The sequence below is a fragment of the Onychostruthus taczanowskii genome, unplaced genomic scaffold (assembly GCF_017590055.1).
Source record: "Onychostruthus taczanowskii isolate IOZ18803 unplaced genomic scaffold, ASM1759005v1 scaffold179, whole genome shotgun sequence".
NCBI classification, from domain to species: Eukaryota; Metazoa; Chordata; class Aves; order Passeriformes; family Passeridae; genus Onychostruthus; species Onychostruthus taczanowskii.
The window spans coordinates 477,479-496,215 of NW_024499006.1; the positions used below are offsets into that span (position 1 = coordinate 477,479).

The 18,737-nt window shown below is 38.0% G+C and overlaps 1 protein-coding gene across 2 annotated transcripts in view; it reads left to right on the top strand.

Moving 5' to 3' along the window:
* Nucleotides 1-15,637, top strand: part of RALA (RAS like proto-oncogene A) — a 30,593-nt gene extending 14,956 nt beyond the window's left edge. For both annotated transcript variants that reach the window (XM_041400348.1, XM_041400347.1), the window contains exons 2-5: nucleotides 4,305-4,459; nucleotides 5,261-5,469; nucleotides 9,863-10,037; nucleotides 13,692-15,637. In XM_041400348.1, the coding sequence (XP_041256282.1) occupies nucleotides 4,346-4,459; nucleotides 5,261-5,469; nucleotides 9,863-10,037; nucleotides 13,692-13,814 (621 nt within the window). In that variant the 5' untranslated portion in view covers nucleotides 4,305-4,345 and the 3' untranslated portion in view covers nucleotides 13,815-15,637. The remainder of the gene's footprint in view (nucleotides 1-4,304; nucleotides 4,460-5,260; nucleotides 5,470-9,862; nucleotides 10,038-13,691) is intronic.
* Nucleotides 15,638-18,737: the final 3,100 nt, after the last annotated feature.

Consider the following 18,737-nt stretch of genomic DNA (forward strand, 5'->3'; position numbering starts at 1 on the left):
TGAGCTGGCACCTGATTATCCCTCTTACTCTTCTGGATCTGGAGGTAACCATTCTGTGTTTGAAGACTTTATGCAGAAGTTAACATGATACTGTGTCTAAGTTGTGTTAGACTATCCAGCTCACTCCTCTAGTGGGTGGAGCTGCATGTTGTGTTAAATCCATGGGGGACTAAAGGTAACATTGTATTTTTTGTGCAGAGGGGTTTTGCAGGCTGTAATGTAGAAAAACTGCCCAGAAGTATTGATACAGGTAGAAGCCAATCACTGAAGACAAGCAACAGCTTTACAACTCCAGATGGAAGTTCCTTGATGATCTTAATAACGTAAAAATAATTTTAAAAGTTATTTAGCTACCTACTCTTCTTTCCTTTGATCAGATTTCTAGATTGTTGGTCAAGACAGTGTCTTGTCCAATGATGCTAACATGAATTATAATTCCTACCCCAGCAGTTCTTAGTTAATCGAATTGCTTGCTAGCCTGGCAAAAAAAAAAAAAAAAAAAAAAAAAAAAAAAAAAAATTTTAGAAAACCCTAGCTCCAACTGGAAGCCTGCCGTTAAATGGAACAAAGAATCATGGGTGTGTTTATCTGCAAGCAGGCAATAAAACAGCTGTAGGAGCTTTGTGAACTGCTTACTTTGTCTGAGTAGTCAGAGATAAATTTGTTTGTGTCTTTATCTGCTCAAATATGTTGGAAAAGGGCAACTTCCTAGGAGTTTATCTGCAGTAGAGGTGAGGACTGATCCATAGCATGGTGGTTAGACAATGTTCTTGCCCTTCTGAATGAAGACACTGCAGTACATTGCTGAACTAGTTAAGCTTTTGCTTCCCTTCCAACTTGTTGAACCACACGAAGAACTGTTTAAGCATAAACTTTTGTATATGTTACTATCTTAAGTGCTTTGCCCTTAAGATTGATGTGATGGGATTTCCAGTGGGTGTGATAAAAAGCTGACTTGTATAAATGGATAATATAGCTATTGACAACACCGTGCTTGGCTCTTTGTGAATATCTTTATTCTGTAGGTGATGTAGGATTTGACTGTAGGATAATCCTGTGTTTGTCTTCTGACCTGCAAGTAATTTTGCACTGTGAAGATTAAAGTAATAATAAACCAATACCAATAAATGGTATGCTTAATGAGGAAGGATGCTTTTTAGAGCTTCATACAACAGGGTTCTTGCCATAGTCTGTGTCTGTTTTATAATAATTATAAAGTAGGACAGTTTGGTAACTAGATATGACCCAGATTAATACTTTTTTTGAAAATAAGTCAGGCTGCATATATTACAGGTGGAAAGACTTTGCATGAAACTTCATCTCAGGTGCTTTACTGTTAAAATTGGAATCTAGGTTTTTCTTTGTTTTTCAAAGCACACTGAAACAGGTAGAATTGTGTCAATAGCTTAGAACTTACCACTTTCAAGGTCTTTCTTCTCTCTGGCACAATATTTGCTCTGAAGCAGTCTCTTTGGATTAAGTCTTGTTTGCACAATATTGTATTTGCATTGTTTGTAACTTATTCCTCTCTCCACATTATCTACTACTCGGCAGACTTGAGCTTTTGTCAGCATTGTATCTTTATTGGCTTGTGAAGAACTTGGGAATAAGTTGACATCCCTGAGCCACCCTCCTACTCTAAAATGTGGCATAGTGTTTATGACAAGCTTATCTTGAAGATCTGAAGTCTGCAGTAGTGTGAAGTTTTGCTGTTTTCAGTATCTTAATGGAATGTTGTTTACTGACAATTATTTGTCAAGTTCAAAGTGGAAATGGAAATGTTTTGGGTTTTTTATGGGTCAGCTGCTGCAGAGAGCACAAAAAGCAGCAACTTGTTTGTCACACTGGGACACTACGTGTTGAATTGTAAGTTGAAGTACAATATGAATTTTCATATTGCTCAATCTACGTAAAGACTGGAGATTAATTTACAACAAATACTACAGTGAAATATTGCTACTGTGCATTTAAATTTTTTCCAGACTGTAGTATTATTAGGCCAAACTCACCTGAGTGACGTCCTGCTGGGTTCATTTGGACTTGTTGCAGTACTGGAGTACTTACAGAAGAGTAGTCCGTTTTCTTGCTCAGTAAGCTTAGAGTAGGTCACATCCAGGTGGATATTGTAATCTAACATTTGCAAACTGAACTGTTGTTAGTTGATGGTGAGATTCAGATGAATTTTCTTTCTTACTTGTCTGACATACATACTAAGAAGCATGATTTTCAGGATGTGTTTTTCCTTTTAAGAGAAAAGTGCAAAAGTAGTAGATTGAAAGCATGCACATGACTTGGAACTATTTTCATGTTCTTGAACTCCCTCTTAAGTAAAAAGAAAGAAATGGTTCTTTTAAAGCCAAAACAGAAATGTTTGCTGTTTTCCATCTCCTTTTTAAAAGAACTTGTAGCATAATATTAGTTGTATTTCTCTGCTATATCTCTATACTGAGTACAGCCCCTTACTTGTGCTTATTTTGCTTAGATAATCTTTCCAGGGAAAATAATTTGACTTACTTTTCAGTTACATTTTCAGAATTCTATGACAGTAGAATGGGTGGCTGTGCCTGTGTGATCTCAAGAGTTTTTCACATAGTTTGTGGGTTTAGCTTGGTAGGCAGATAAGTCCCACTGCTTGCTTGCTTCCCCTGCCACTGGTGGGAGGGAGGAAAGAATTGAAAGGGTAAAAGTAAGAAAACTTGTGGGTTAAGATAATGATAACTTAATAAATATTTTTTAAAAGGGAAAACAAACCCAAGAAAAGTTATTAAAAGAAAATTTGTTCACTGCCAGGTGACCAATGCCCAGCAGTTCCTGAGCAACGGCAATGCTGGCAAACTTCAAACTTCCCTGCCAACTTTTATTGCTAGGCTGTGGCATGGTGATATCCCTTTGGTCAGGTGGTCCAGCCATAGCTCTCCTAGCTGTTTGCTCATCCCCAGCCTGCTTGCTGGCATGGGAGTGTGAGAACCTTGACGGCATGTATTTATTTTACTTCCATGAAGGATTGGCTTAATCTCTGATGAAGCTTTAGTCATCATGCTTTTATACTACCTGCATCACTGCTAACAAAGCCTTAGTGCATGACCTCAGCTAGCGTTTTTGATACAAGTTTTAAGAAAGCTGTCGTATTTCACATTCTGATTGTTTAAGTTGCACAGAAGGATAATTCATTATGCAGTAGGATATAATTTTAGTGTGACATTGTCAGATAATCATGATGGCTAAAGGTAACAAGGTAATCATGATAAGTTACTATGCTGTGTTATCTGGTAGTTATATAACTTAACCATGTGTATGTACTCTTTTTGAGTTTTTAATTTAAAAAATGAAAGTTACATTTGGTTTTCAATTGCTACCATAAATCTTTCTTGTATTTATATATATAATGTAGATGTCATTGTCTCTTCTGGAGTTCAGACCTTGTTTTGACCTGAAGTCTCTGGAGGAGAGCACATTCTGTCACTGTACAGGGACTCCCTGTGTTTTAAGAATTGTGCAAGCATTCACAAATACAGTTTTATTACTCTTGGGATAGGTAGAGGATGAAACAAAAGCATGGGAAAGTAGAGATCCACTAAAACTAGTATGCATGATTTTTTTTAAGTTAATGGAATTGCTACTTTTTGTGCTTGTGCAGGCGTACATTAAACTATGTGAATTAGCTATCATAGAGCACTTTGGTGTTGGTGAGATGCAGAGATTTGTGTTTAAACAAGCAGTCACAGGACTGAGACAACTGCTTCAAATAATTATATTTGTGGGCAAGTTGAATCTTTCCACTCTGTCTAAACTAGATTGTTATTTTGGTTTCTATCTTACTGAAACCGGGTATTTTTAGATCTCAAGTTTGCTTGCTTTTCCTGTATAAGTACTCTAGCTAATCCTTGCTGCTGTGTCTTAGTGCTTGCCATTTAAACTGGAAATCCCTTCAAAAGTCTGTTTCCCTCCCCTCCAGCTGTCATGTTTTCTTATATGGTGTTGACTCACTGTGGCTTCCTTTTTCAATTCTTGTGTAGTAAACTGTCAAGAATTCTTGACACCTACTGTGCCTCTAAAAGAAAATACTACATATTAACATGCTGCTTCTAATAGGTGAAGGATTTCTTTCCTTAATTAAAAAAAAAAAAAAAAAAAGAGATGAGCTCAAAATAACTTGTGGAGTGGTTTCCAGTGAAAGAGCAGGTAGCTTTCACTAAAACAGACCTGAAATTAAGTCATTAAATGTGAAGGAATTTGAAAAAAATCCACTTAATCAGGTCATGTGGGAGAAGGAAAAGAAAACTAATGAAATATTTTTCTTCTAGATTTTTCCATTTGATACCTGTGAATTTTCTGCAATCCAAAGATGGCAGCAAATAAACCTAAAGGACAGAATTCATTGGCTTTGCATAAAGTCATCATGGTGGGAAGTGGTGGTGTAGGAAAATCTGCTTTAACACTACAGTTTATGTATGATGAGGTAAGAGTCTGTCAGAAATTATCTCAGGAGGTGTTTAAGTGTTGTTTAAGTTACATTTGTAGAATTATTTTCTAAAAGGGTCTAAATGTATGTGACGTGGTATGAAATTCAGCAATTAAGTGTAACAAAAACATGTTTTGAGATTACTGATTTGCTCTCTAAAGGTACCTGTGAAGGTAAAATTTGGTCTTTTTCAGACTTTTCAGCAATTAGATACTCTGTCATATTACTGGAATATTTTTGCATTGATCACTAGACTTAGAACTTGGTTATTATAGTTCAAAGCTTCTTCACTTAGTTGAGTTGCATGACACCTGAAACAGCCAATTTCTTCCATGTTTTTTGTGCTGGTGTTGAGGACAGGAAAGAAAATCAGTTTCTCTTTTCCCTTTTTCCCAGTGAAAATCATGCCTTTTTAATAAAAGTCAGAAGCTTAGCATTCAGTGTACTTTAAAAGTAGATACTAAATATATCTAAAGTCAAGACTACCTGGTTTCATAATGGAATGCAGACAGATGTGCTTTAACCAGAAGAAGTTTGGGTAGTGCATGCACTGATGTTTTGAAATTACCTCTACATTTCCTTATAATGGTTGAGGAAATCAAAAACCTAAAAACTATTTGGGCTGATGAAGAGTCTGCTTTAACTACGAGTTGTTTGAGTACTTCACAGGGCCTAAATGCACAATGCGTAGTTACTAGTTACAGTACCCATTTAATGTTTGCTATATCCTTATGTGCAAACAGAAGCAATTGTCTTGTACAGGCATGATTTTACATCATGAAGGGTTTTTTTTTCTAGTTTGTTGAAGACTATGAGCCCACCAAAGCAGATAGCTACAGGAAAAAGGTGGTTCTGGATGGGGAAGAAGTCCAAATTGATATATTGGATACAGCAGGGCAGGAGGACTATGCTGCAATTAGAGACAACTACTTCCGAAGTGGAGAAGGTTTTCTTTGTGTCTTCTCTATTACAGAGCTGGAATCCTTTGCAGCGACTGCAGACTTCAGGTAAGCTAGAAGGCAAGATAATCATTCTAATTACTCTGAGATGATTGAAAATTACTTTTTTTGTGTGTGTTTCGTAATTTCCTTTTGGTGGTCCAGACTGGATGGCAGCTCTTGCTGTTGTCACATAATGTTTTGAACAGACACCTAGCCAGGCCTTTGCTACCTGTAGAACTTCAGGTGTCTTAGCTGCTGTGTTTCAGAATACCAGAAAGGCTATTGCCACAGAGCAGATACACAGCAACATTCAGAACATTCTGCCTGACCATGGTCTCAACCACAGACTGCATTATATTAAAATTCTTATGATAGTAGTAGAATATTATACAGGTAGGAGTATATTGCAGGTGCTTAATTTCAATTGAGAGAGAAAAATTTAAATAACTCATTACTGTATCTTAAAAAAAGAACAAAATATATCAGAAAACAGTTTTACCAGTTCAAAGTGTAGTGAAATAGGAAAAGCCAGACTATTTGAAAGAAAATTAAGGAAACAAGTATAAAAAGGAGTTGTGTGCATCCCATTGAAATCAGTCTTCTTGGAGATGCTGTCACAGTTCAACTTATTTAGCACTAAGTAGCAGCATGTGTTTAATATCTCTAAAGGAGAAGGAAGAAGTATGGAGAGGGGAAAAAATAAATTTTTCATCTTGTGTTTTTAATTTATTTGTATTTCTATATATCTGTATTTATATATTTTGAGAGAGGGAAGAGCAGGCCTTTTTTGTTTGTATACTTATGCTGGGTACTGTCAATCATGGAGGACAGTTTAGTGTAGTTCAGTTCCCCTAGAGTACAAAATCACCTATTGAACTCTGTTTAAAATCATGTCAATGCTTCAAAGTATATGATCTTTGGCCTTAGAAAAAGTCCTACTTTCCAGTAAAGCTGAGAGTTAACAGTAGTTAGAAACAGTAGCAGTTTTCCTGTTGATACAGGGAAAATGAAAGAAAAATACCTTTAAGTAAAGATATTAAGATTCTCCCCAATCCAAATATGAAAGTGAACCATAGAAGACTAAATGCTAAAATGTAACTCAGAAAAATATTCTTTTCTACTCTGTGTAAAAGTATTCTGTATATCTTGAAGGTACAGTTAAAATACCTTTGGCACTGCTAGGTAGTCTGAGAGCATACTACTCTAATAGTCTGAAAGCAAACCAGTAAGAGAAACCTAGTCAGAACTACAATTTAATGGGAAAATTAAAATAAAGGCAGAAAATACTGGCTTAAACTGACAGTCAGGATACAACCTGATACCCTGTTGCTCAGGGTGGTGATAGCAGTCTGATTAAATGGTGGCTGCAGTCCTTTAGGAATGATGGATGGGGTTCTGTTTAAGCAGTGATCCTGTAGAAGGGTCTGCTCTTCCTCTGAAGGTCCAGTGGTGGTTATGTAGCTCTTGTCTGGGAATCCAGTAGGTAGGGTTGCCTGTGGTATTACAAACCTCAGATTATATCCAGGTAGGAATGCTTGATTCCTCACCCTGGGCAGAGCATCTCCCAATGCAATGATGTAATTTTGAGTCAAGCAGTGAGACTTGATGGCCCATTAGCAGAAGATAGTCCCCGGAGAGAGTTATTAGGGATGAGTCATGGAAGAAATAAGGAACACTACCCCATCTGTTTTTAACAGCTTACAAAGATGGTGGTAGAATACATACTTCTGGTTGCAACTTATATTGTGACCAAAGACAACTACTTAAGCCAAATATTAAGGAAAGTGACAAGAAGAACTTGGATGCTTATTTTCATTTTGTTCTGCTGGAATGGCAGACCTCCAACAGGAGAGCTTTTTACTGCAATTCAATGGGGTTCCTGGTATGCTTTGAAATGCTATTGTTCCAAGTAACTTTTTTCAATAGAACACAGACCTGCAATTGAAATACTTTTAAATACTTGAAAGGTTGTTTGTTAAAATTTGGGCTTGCTTTGAGCAGAATTGTTCTGGCTCTCATAGCGTGGATTTTTTTTAAGTTCTCTATTTCAAGCTGGCATGTCATTAATTAGATATTTCTTGTCTAGCCTTCAGAAGGCGCTCAAATGAGAATATGAATATCATCATCTTAATTGCTGTTAGGTTAACTTTTTACATTTTTGTAAAAGTTTGCTGGGCATCTGTGGTGGTTTGACCTGGCATCTATCCCAGGTACCCACCAAAGCCCCTCTATCTCTTCCATGCTCAGCTGGACAGGGAAGAGAAAATACAATGAAAGGCTGTTGAGTTTAGGACAGGAAGAATTCTGATTAGGACAGGAAGACTTACTGATTACCAGCACAGGCGAAACAGACACTGCTTGCGGAAAGGAATTGAATTTATTGCCAATCAAAGTCAGAGCAGAATAATGAGAAGCAAAACTGGCCTTAAAAATGCCTTCCACTCCACCCCTCCCTCCTTCCTTGGCTCTACCGTCTCTTTCCCAGTGGCACAGAGAGACAGGAAATTGGGGTTCCGATCAGTTCATCACACATTGTTCCTGCTGTTGCATCTTCCTCAGGGAGAGGAGTCCTTCCCCTGCTCCAGTGGGGAGTCTTTCCCATGTTAGACAGTTCTTCATCAACTTTTCCAGTGTGAGTCCTTCCCACAAGGTGCAGCTCACTAACTACTCTAGCATGGGTCCCTTACCGTGGGCTGCAGTCCTTCAGGAACAGAATGCTCCAGCCTAGGTCCCCCACAATTCCTGCCAGTAAACCTACTTTAGCATGGATCCCTCTGTCCAGGGGCCCACAGATCCTTGCCAGGAGCATACCCCAGCATGGGTGTCCTCCATGAACTGCAGAGGAATCCCAGCTTTAGTGCCTGGAGCACTTCCTCCCCCTTCTTCACTGAGCTTAGTATCTATATAGTTGTTCCTCTCACATATTCTCACTCCTTTCCCCTCTGAGTGCAATTGTACCTGTGCAGTATTACTTTTAAATAAGTTATTACAGAGGTGTTACTACCTACCATTGGCTTGGCCTTGGCCAGCAGTGAGTCTGTCCCAGAGCCAGCTGGCATTGGCTCTGCCAGTAATGGACATTGGGTAAGCTTCTGGCAGCTTCTCACAGAAGCCACGTCTATAGACGCAGCACTAACAAAACCTTGTCATGCTAACCCAGTATAGTGTTGCCTGGATAACTAGTGTTGAAAGCTACTAGTTTGTACCAGAAGTCTTATTTACACAGGGGCTGTCATGATGCGCTGACTTTTTTCTGGCCACCTTCCTAATCCCCTGGCTATTCAAGCTACTTTTGGATAGCTGCAGACTCTGTTAAAACATTTGCACTGGTATTTGTGTGGAAGAGGAGAAATGTTGCTTTTTAATTATACCTCATACATAAATGTGGTGTCACAGTCTGCCTCAAATGCACAGTTTTAAAAAAAAAGTTATGGACTATCTGCAGTTTCTCAGCTCTGTGAGTAGGCTTCCTCCACAAGTCTGATGCTATTCAGAGCTTTTTGTAATGTGAGCCGTATACCAAATCAAGGCCCTTTAGAATATCGATTTCTTAAGTGTTTTCAGCTTCTCTCCCTTCAACTTTAAATTTGGTCTCACCTCAGCCATCAAAAGAAATTTCTCTGTGATTTTTGTCAGTATTTCAGGAATTGCTCCATGATAAAGGGCTACATTTCACAACTAACTTTATATTCCTTTTTTCATAGACAAAATACAGAATATTCTTCTTCTGAGACAACTCTTCTTCCTGATAGTATTAATGCATCTTCAGTTAGAAGAAAACATTCATTATTTTTTTTTTAAGTGTTGAAGACTTGTGTACCAAACTATTTGTAGTATTGAGTTTTATGTATAGTTTTAAACCTTTCATCCTAGCAATTAAAACAGTAGAAGACTGTCCTTAAAAATCTGATGCATATACAGCTTGTGTCTGTATATACGTATGCATTTAAATTAAGATCTCTGGAGAAACTGAATATAATTGACTTGAGAAAGATTCCTGAAAGGAAGAGATTTTTTTCTTGATATTCTATGGACCATTTTATCAGCTTTAAAATGTCACATTTTGTTAGGAAAGAATCAGCTGTTAATCTGAAACTTGGATAGCTTAAAAATGACCATCAAAACCAGTAATGTAAAGACAATGGTAGATGCTTTCAAATAACACTGTTAAAGGAGATGAATTGTTAATATAAATTCTCACCTAAACTAGTCCTGTTCAATTTTTTTCATTTCTTACTGACTCAACTGCTTCCTTCCTCGAGGACTAGCTGTCTGTCTCTGTCTTCATTTTGTACAATATCATAATGAGGTTTAAGACATTCCTGTTATATAAACTACATAAGAGGAATAAATGGCTTTTCACTGTAAGATGTGAAAGTATTTAGTCTGAATTCTTCTTTATGTGTTTGAAGAATGGTACTCTATGCAAAGCTTAATTTTCTTTTTCCTTCTCCTCCAGGGAGCAAATCTTAAGAGTAAAAGAAGATGAGAATGTTCCTTTTTTGCTAGTTGGTAATAAATCAGATTTGGAAGATAAAAGGCAAGTTTCTGTAGAGGAAGCAAAAAACAGAGCTGATCAGTGGAATGTTAATTATGTGGAAACTTCTGCAAAAACACGAGCTAATGTTGACAAGGTAATAACTGGCCTCTTAAACAATCTGCTCATCAGTTTTTATTTTATTCCTCTTTTTCATGGGTCATACTCCTTATGTTCTTAATTTTAGCAATAATTTTGTGGAATTTTAATCAAATACTTTTCTTTCTTAGCTTGCCAGGAGTGCATAACTAGGTGACTCCTTGTAGAACAGTGAAAATGTTAGGCATAACACATTTATCCCATTCTAAACTGCAAGGAATCATTGTTATCCAAGACGTGACACAAGACCTTATAAAATTTTCTTGGGTCTGCTCTTTTGGCCTAGACTTCATACTGCATTTTCTGTAACTAGAGGAGAGTTTGCTTCTGAACAGTGAATACTTTCTGATCCTTATTATAAAAGCAAATAAGGGAGGGATTTAAGCCTTCCCTACCCTCATTTAACCATCTGCCTCTTTGTATGTTGTTTTGATGAAGAATGGATGAACCCAAAAAGCTATGAAAAGCCCAAAAGTGCCTCATGGGTTTTCAGAGATAAAACCTGGTTCAGAACCTCATAAGTTAAAGAGAATATTTGTCTCCAAGAAAAGAAAATGCTGCTTCGTTTTAAGTGCTTCAGCAAGAATGTGAGGTCTTGCAATTCAGAATAACTGTCAGCCTTGTAGACTGTTGGAGTCACAGTTGTGTTGCAAAAGAAATAAGTAGGTTTAGTACGATGTGCCAGCCTTTCAGAGTTGTTGACAAAATTGATCCCACATTGAATCACAGGTTTGTGTTGGAAGGAACCTTAAAGATCATCTAGTTCCAACTGCCCTGCCATGGGCAGGGATACCAGCCATTTGATCGGGTTACCCAGAGCCCCATCCAAGCAAGCCTTGAACACTTCCGGAGTTAGGCCATCCACGACTTCTCTGGGCAACCCTTTCCAGTGCCTCACTGCCCTCACAGTAAAGAATTTTTTTTAAATTAATAATTTAAATATCTTCCCTTTTAGTTCAAAATTGTTCCTGCAAGGGTCTTACCACAAGCTGCCCATATAAAAAGATGTTTTCTGTCTTTTTTATACACCTCCTTTAAGAACTGAAAGGCTGCAGTAATGTCTACCTGGAGCATTCTTTTCTTCAGTATGAACAACACCAGCTTTCTCAGCTTGTCTTCATAGTGGAGCTGCTCCAACCCTCTGAGCATCTTTGTGGCATCCTCTGGACCCACTCCAACAGGTCCATGTTTTTTCTTGTGCTGAGGACCCCAGACCTAGGCACAGCACTGCAGGTGGGGTTTCATGAGAGCAGAGTAGAAGGGGACAATCACCTTCCTTGACTTGTTGGCCAATCCTCTTTTGCTGCAGCCCAGTTTACCACTGGCCTGCTGGGTGCACATTGCCAGGTCATGTCCAGCTTTTCATCCATGAAAGCCTGCAAGTCCTTGTCTATAGGTCTGCTCTCAGTAAGTTCATCTCCCAGTCTGTACTGATGTCTGGGTTTGCCCTGATCCAGATGCTGCATCTCGCATTTGGTGAAAAATTCTCTAATGTAAATCCATATGTGTGAGCTGTCAATTGCAGCACTGTAATGCAGAGCTGTAATGCAAATTCTCTTTTACAATAACTGTTGGTTGTGTTCTGTCAGTTATCTTACTGAAGAAAGTGATTGTTCTGTACTATAGTGATTTACCCTACAGAACAGCAAAGAGTTCTTAATCAAGTACAGCAGAACTCATCCTCATTGTTGAATAAAGCCCCGATTTTTTTTTGTTGTTGTTGTTGTTACAAAAACTAACACATCTTTTAGTTTTATAATTGCAGGTATATAACTGCAGTTAACAGCCATCTATTACAGTTGTAAAAATTCAGCTCTTCAAATCCATTTCATTATTGTTTAGCCGCTGGGGAAAAAAGTGCATATAATATATTTTTTTCAATAGCTCTTGGATCAATAGCCTTTGCATATACCTGGAGCTGATGGCATAATGATCCAGATTAGCATTTGTCATACAGATTTATGGTTTGACAGGCCACAGATGAGACCTTGTTGGCACAAGTGAATACTGTGTATTCTTAGTTGCTTGAAGCATATGAAGTTTTGGAGTTTGCTACACAAACTTGGGTTACTATTGTAATATGGTCTCTGAATTCCAGAATAGTCATTTTACTCACTTGAAAAAACACAGCCAGCCTCCACTCATTTTGGGAAAACTGACCCACTAAACATTTTCTCAGAAGGTTATGTATCCCAGACAGCTAAATACTGTTGTACAGTTACCAGCACTTAAGCAAGCTGACAGTTGAATCTTGCTATTAGCACAGGTTTAAATACAAGCAACTTAGCGCACATTTAAAAATCTAAAGGCAATCTCATTTCTTGATGGAAATGTTTAGTTCCATTGATTTTCTTTGGATTTGATGTGATGAAGGTTGATACTTTTCCTGCAGTCAATATGAGATTAGTATAATAAAAACCTACTGAGCTCTGTAGAGGAGCTTTTCAGCCCCTGCACTGTCCATGTTTCACAGAAATTGATCAAATCCCTTGACACAGATGTATTGCTTAGTAGACATTTCAAAGTATCACAGAATATTTTGAGTTGGAAGGGACCCACAAAGATCATTGAGTGCAACTCTTAGGTGAATGACCTATATAGGGATCAAACCCATGACCTTGGTGTTATTAACATCATGCTCTGACCAACTGAGTTCATCTCAGGGCTAAAAAAGGAAGCCTAGAGCACCTGGTATTCCCAGGTAGTCTCCTATTCAAGTACTAGCCAGGCCTGATCCTGTGTAGCTTCCAAGATCAGATGAGATTTAGCATTCTCAGGGTATCTAAAGACTCTCTCCTGAGAGAAAAGTTTTAGAAATGCTCAGCTGATTTCCTACAGTAAAATTATAAAGATGTATACATACTGTTTGCTGTAACCTTCTGTAAGTCAAGTCAAGATCTGCTGTTGAAATTAGTAAAGTAGCTTTACACAATCCAATCATAAAGCCTTAACTGTCTGTCAATAGGATCTCTCTCACCTGAGTCAGTGGTGTACCTCCAACTTTGTCCTAAACCATTTGATGAAAGTGAACTTCATGTGTACTTTGACTGTAATATGGTAGCTGCACCTGAGATTACCTGATGTAAGAAATTGTTTATGTAGTTGTATGATTAAAGACTTTCTTTTAAAGGAAATGCCGAGTTTGGTTTTTTTCTCTAGTCACTTTGTGCTTAGACTTGCATCATGGAACATACCATACAATATACCATACATGCATTTCAGTCCATGCTACTGCTCCATTAATAAGTTGCTAAAATTGCATGTTTTTCAACCTTTGCAGCTCATGACTTAAAATACTCAAAAGGTAAACTGATTTCCTTAAATTTCCTCAGTAGTATGTACATACAACGTCTGCAAATCTTGGCTGGTGATGGGGCCCTTCTTTCAATTCTTGTTGAAAATTGCCTGAAGGATTCATAAGCAAATACCAGAAGACAAGGGAACATTATGGTGCTGTGAAACAAGCAGAATTGCATCATATCAACTTGACCTTCAAAAGCAGTGACAGATCTGTTGAATTAATATTTGTTTGCTCAAACTGATTGCATGTAATTGATTCTGTTCGAAACAACTGAAGTGGATGTCAGTGATAGCTTAAATTAACTCATGTCTGTGATTTATTTTTGCATTTATCTTCTTGTATCTTTTTCAGGTGTTTTTTGATTTAATGAGAGAAATTAGAGCCAGAAAAATGGAAGACAGCAAAGAAAAGAATGGGAAGAAGAAAAGAAAAAGCCTAGCTAAGAGGATCAGAGAAAGATGTTGCATTTTATAATCAAAAGCTTGGATTCCTTTCCTACCCTGACCATACTAATAAAAACCATAATTTATAAGCATGCCATTGAAGGCTGAAGTGACTGAAATTACCCTAACATGTTGGAAAATGTAATGTACCACTAAAAGCATGATTTGGAGCGGCACTGAAAGTCAAATTCACTGAAAACAAATTATGTGGCTTCAAGAGAAGCAAAGTTCAGTCCATTTCATAATTGCCTACCTTCTCACATTTCTTCTGAATGTAGTGTTTCATAGGTAGTCTTTTCTTTAATAGTGAACAAGAGGGGCAAAGTATTACTTTGTGGGTTCTTATAAAGCATACTTTTTTATCACTGCTATTTGTCAATTGATCTTGTCTTTTGTTGCCTTGAAAATTACAATTGTGAACATGATAACTAACAAAGCAGTATGCAGCTGTTTTGCCATGGAGTTATGCAAATTCAAGAAGAATAATGTGTATGTGAACAGCTATGTTGAGGAAAACTATATGTGGTTCTGCATTACCTGATTAACTTAGAAGAGCAATGTAATCTTTTACATTGAAACATTTGAATATGCCTTAATTTTAAAACCCAAACATAGCAGGTTGCTTAATCAAGGGTGTATTTTCAACTCTCTTGCATGGAGACTGTCCCTGTGCATCAGTGCAAGACTGCCCTCTCTGTGGAGTGCAGTTACTTGGATGATTTCACTCACTAGCTGTCTGCTAGCAGTGTCTGTTCTTTAAATGTGTGCCATACTCTGGTAATGTGAATAATACGGAGCATATTCTGTCATCTTTAACTTGGTAGACAGTATGGTATCTTAAAACTAAAAGGTCAGAATACACATAAGACTGAAGTCATAAGCCTATGGCACATATAAGCCTGGAATTGTTGTTTAAAATTTAACATGCTGGTACCTTGAAAATTCCCTTTTGCACATAGATTTTTGTCTAGATGTTCCTTGGGTTTTAACTCCCTGGAATTGGGTGGAGTGGGGCTGATCTAGTAGCGCTTATGTGTTTTGAGTTAAGATGTTGTCTGGGAAATTCTGGTTAATTTCTTTTATGTTCCTAATACTTAGCTATTGGAACATAGTGTGTTATGCTGAAGCTCTTTGCAGGTTTTGTACTGTTTAGTCTATGTTGATTTTCAGATGGGGAACCGTGTAGCTACTTTTTCTAGTTAATGTTGATATCAAACAATCAAATGTGCTTTGCAACACAGAAATCTTTAATGTGCACATCCAAAATCCCCAAACAAAACATACTGCCTCAGTTGCTTCAGAACAAGAAGAATACTAGCACATGGTCAGTGTGCTACAACTTAACTAAAAATATACCAGAATGTTTGAGGGTTTTGGACTCCCTTGGGGTGAGACAGGCTAGATCAATTCCACAAACTGTTATACTTTTTATACATGTATAAGCCTATAACTGACAGTTTAAAATGTGCTCAAGAAAACTAGGTAACAAGTATTTAACTTTCATGCTAACAGATGTTTTAGGGACTCAAGTCTTAGGAGTTACATTTGTCATGTTCAGTATTTATCAGTAGGAATTTTGTATGTGCATTTAGTAGACTGCCAAGTGCAGAATAAAAGTTACTCATGTAACTGGCAAATATAAGCCAGTCTTCATCTTACTGTGTACTTGTTTGGGTCTATTTAGCCAGGGAGTCTAACCACTAACATTGTGACTGCTTTGGAACCTGTATACTGGGAACTGAGGTGTTATGAAGCCACTGGACACACAAAACTTGTCTTGGCTGATGCCTTATCCTGTCCTTTTATTTGCTATTTGAGCCATTGAAAGATGAATAAACTTCCATTTTTCTAAAATACTTGTGCAGTGTTAATTGATAACTGTATTACTCATAAACATTGCTATAGCCAATGCCAACTGTCAAGCAGTTAAACCTAAGTACTTTAGAAGACTGGTTTATGTGCATAAAGAAAATTGTACATTAAACAAAATCAGTCTGGTAAAAAGACACTTTTTAAAAGCTGTGTATGTGCTGCCTTCTATCCATAGGTAATTTGCTTAGATGCTACAAGACTATCTGAAAATGGGCAACAAACTGAGGTAAGCTTGTTCCAAAATTACTTTTCTATAAGAATGGAATGTGAGATTTAAAAAACAAACAACAACAGCTGTTGGAGACTCTCCATGTGTGGCGGGATGAGGTTTGACTCCATTTCAGAAGGCTGATTTATTATGTTAAATATTATATTAAAATGCTACATTAAGACTATACTAAAGAACAGAGAGATCAGAAGGCTACTACAACAATAGAACAGAATAGAATAACAAAATCCTGTGACTGCTCACAGCCTTGGCACAGGTGGCTGTGATTGGTCATCAGTGGAAAACAATCCACATGGACCAATCACAGATGCACCTGTTGCATTCCACAGCAGCAGATAGTAATTGTTTACATTTCTCTCCGGAGGCTCCTCAGCTTCTCAGGAGAGGAAAAATCCCAGCAAAGGATTTTTCATAATATCATAGCTACAAACAGCAACAACTAAAAACCCGGAACAAACAAAACCCTAAACAAACAAAACCCTAAATCAAAAATTGGACAACCGACATAACTTTTAATAAAAATGCATTCTAAGTAATTTTCTTTTGGCACACTCAAGAAGAAACGAAGTATGCTTTCTCAACTTGCTGGAAATATATCTTGCATCACGTATCCCAGGATTTGTGTATATCATGAGAGAGTCATCCAAAGTGAGTGTTACATTTGCATCATAGAGGAGTGTTTTGTTTAGCCTGCTCGAGTGTCTGAAATTCCTATGTCTAGCTGCTCTGCATGTTTCTGTGCCTGAGGGCACTTTTTATCCCCTATTTCTTGAAGAAGCTGAAGACACTTCTCTGGCAAGATCAAAGCTTTCCATGGTAGTTCCCTCCAAGTTAGCCTAATGCTGGCAGTACTGTTGCTCACTTTTGTGAAATGCAATGTATGGTAAATCTGCAGAAGAGAGAGATGCCTTAATTTGTAAAAAGCTATAAAGTTGAGTGTTCTGTTATGTATGAAACCAATGTTGAATTTTTATCTAACTATTTTATTCTGTAGCTTTTCATAGCTTTAGAAACTCAATTGACTTTCAAAAATGTTGGCTAAGAAATCTGTGGTGTATTTGGTAATTTCTGTAGCCTCCCACTGAATATACAGTAGCTTAACAATTACAGTGTCTAGCAGTTCTCTTTGACTATTTCACAATAGTGTGAGGGTATGCAGGAAGTCTCCATTTATAGAGACCTTGTTAACATCACAGTAGCGTGCAGAATGACCCTTCTGGCAATTCCAGTAGCAACTGTAATGCAATAAAATACACTTCATATCTGAGACTTGTGCTCACTATAGTCATAGGTAGGAACTAAATCTTTTATCTATTTCATGTGAAATGGGCTTGCTCAAAATCCTGGGCTCCATTTTGGGACGCCAAGGTTTTCAGTGCCTCTATGAAACTACAGAATCAGAATATTCTGAGTTGGAAAAGGACTCATAAGGATAATCGACTCCTACTCCTGGCCCTGCACAGGACATCCCAAGTCACATCACGTGTGTTGTCCAAACATATCTTGAACTCTGCTTGGCTTGGTGCTGTGACCACTTCCCTGGGGAGCCTGTTCCAGTGCCCAATTGCTCTCTCCATGAAGATGTTTTCTAATATCCAAGCTACACCTCCCCAACACAACTTCATGCCATTTCCTCGGGTCCAGTCAGTGCTCATGAAAGAAGACACAGTACCTCCCCTCTGCTTTACATCATGAGGATGGTGAAGAGTGCAATGAGGTCTTCCTCCAGAGGGGAGGTGTCCTCTACTTGATTATAGTTCAAAATGTGGAGCAGCAGAGCAGTGGCTGGTATCACAAGTGCGTATACAATACATTTAGTTGTGTCAGAACTGGATGAGAAGGTGAGACTGAGCCTATGACAACTGAGAATTGAAGAGGAAAAACTAATAGCACACCTTAATTTCTAAACTTTCTCGTTGTTAGACATGTTGGCTCTTACATCCATGTGGATGCACAGTCAGTCACGTGCATAAAATATTTCTTTCCAAATTCACTCCTACCAATTTTTGACTGTAATTATTTTAAATGAATGGGTATGTTTTAAAGAACTGAATTATGAAAGAAGCTTCTTGCGTATTTTTGTTGTAACTTCAGCTTGTTACTAAAACTGAGTGGTAGGAAATGTGCCAGTGTTGCTATTACTGAAGCACATGTTAATCTTTGTCTAAAGACGTGGAGCAGACTGGGATATTTTGGTTGAAGCTTCATTGTCAAAAAAATGCTGAAATGCATACTGAAATTAATAGGGCAGGAGATCTTTCTCCTTTTTAATGCCTTTATTAAAGAGATTCAGCTCAGGTGGGGAGAAATCGATGGGTCACGCCCACACCGCCGCTGTCCCCAAGAGTGGCATGGAGGAGGAGGGTGATGCAGCTTTGTCCGCTGGTCTGCAGGCAGAGCTGGGGACTGCGTCCTCACGGGAGATTTGCAGATTCCTACTTTTCAGTCCAACACTCCGGGTCCCCTCCTTAGTGAACATCCTTTTAGGTCAGGGTGTGAAGCAAAAAGGATCCAAGCAGGCACTGGACTTCATGCCCATGCTTAGACATCACCTAGGGTCCCCTAATTCTATATTGGTTCATTGTTTTTAGGGGTTTTCCTAGAAAACGGGAAAATTTTGGAGCAGTGCATTCCTCATCTGCATACGTGGTCTCAGGCCACTCCTATTCTCCTGGGCTGCATGTCCAGGTGTAGCTCCTGGGCAAGCATCGGGAGGACAATGGCTAAATCACCAACCACTGATGGGCAATTAAAGAAGAACTCTTAACAATTAAGCTAATTTAACAACAACTGGTCCAACAAGTTTTAGCTCTGTAACCTTAAACAAAAATAGATAACTTTTTATTCATAACA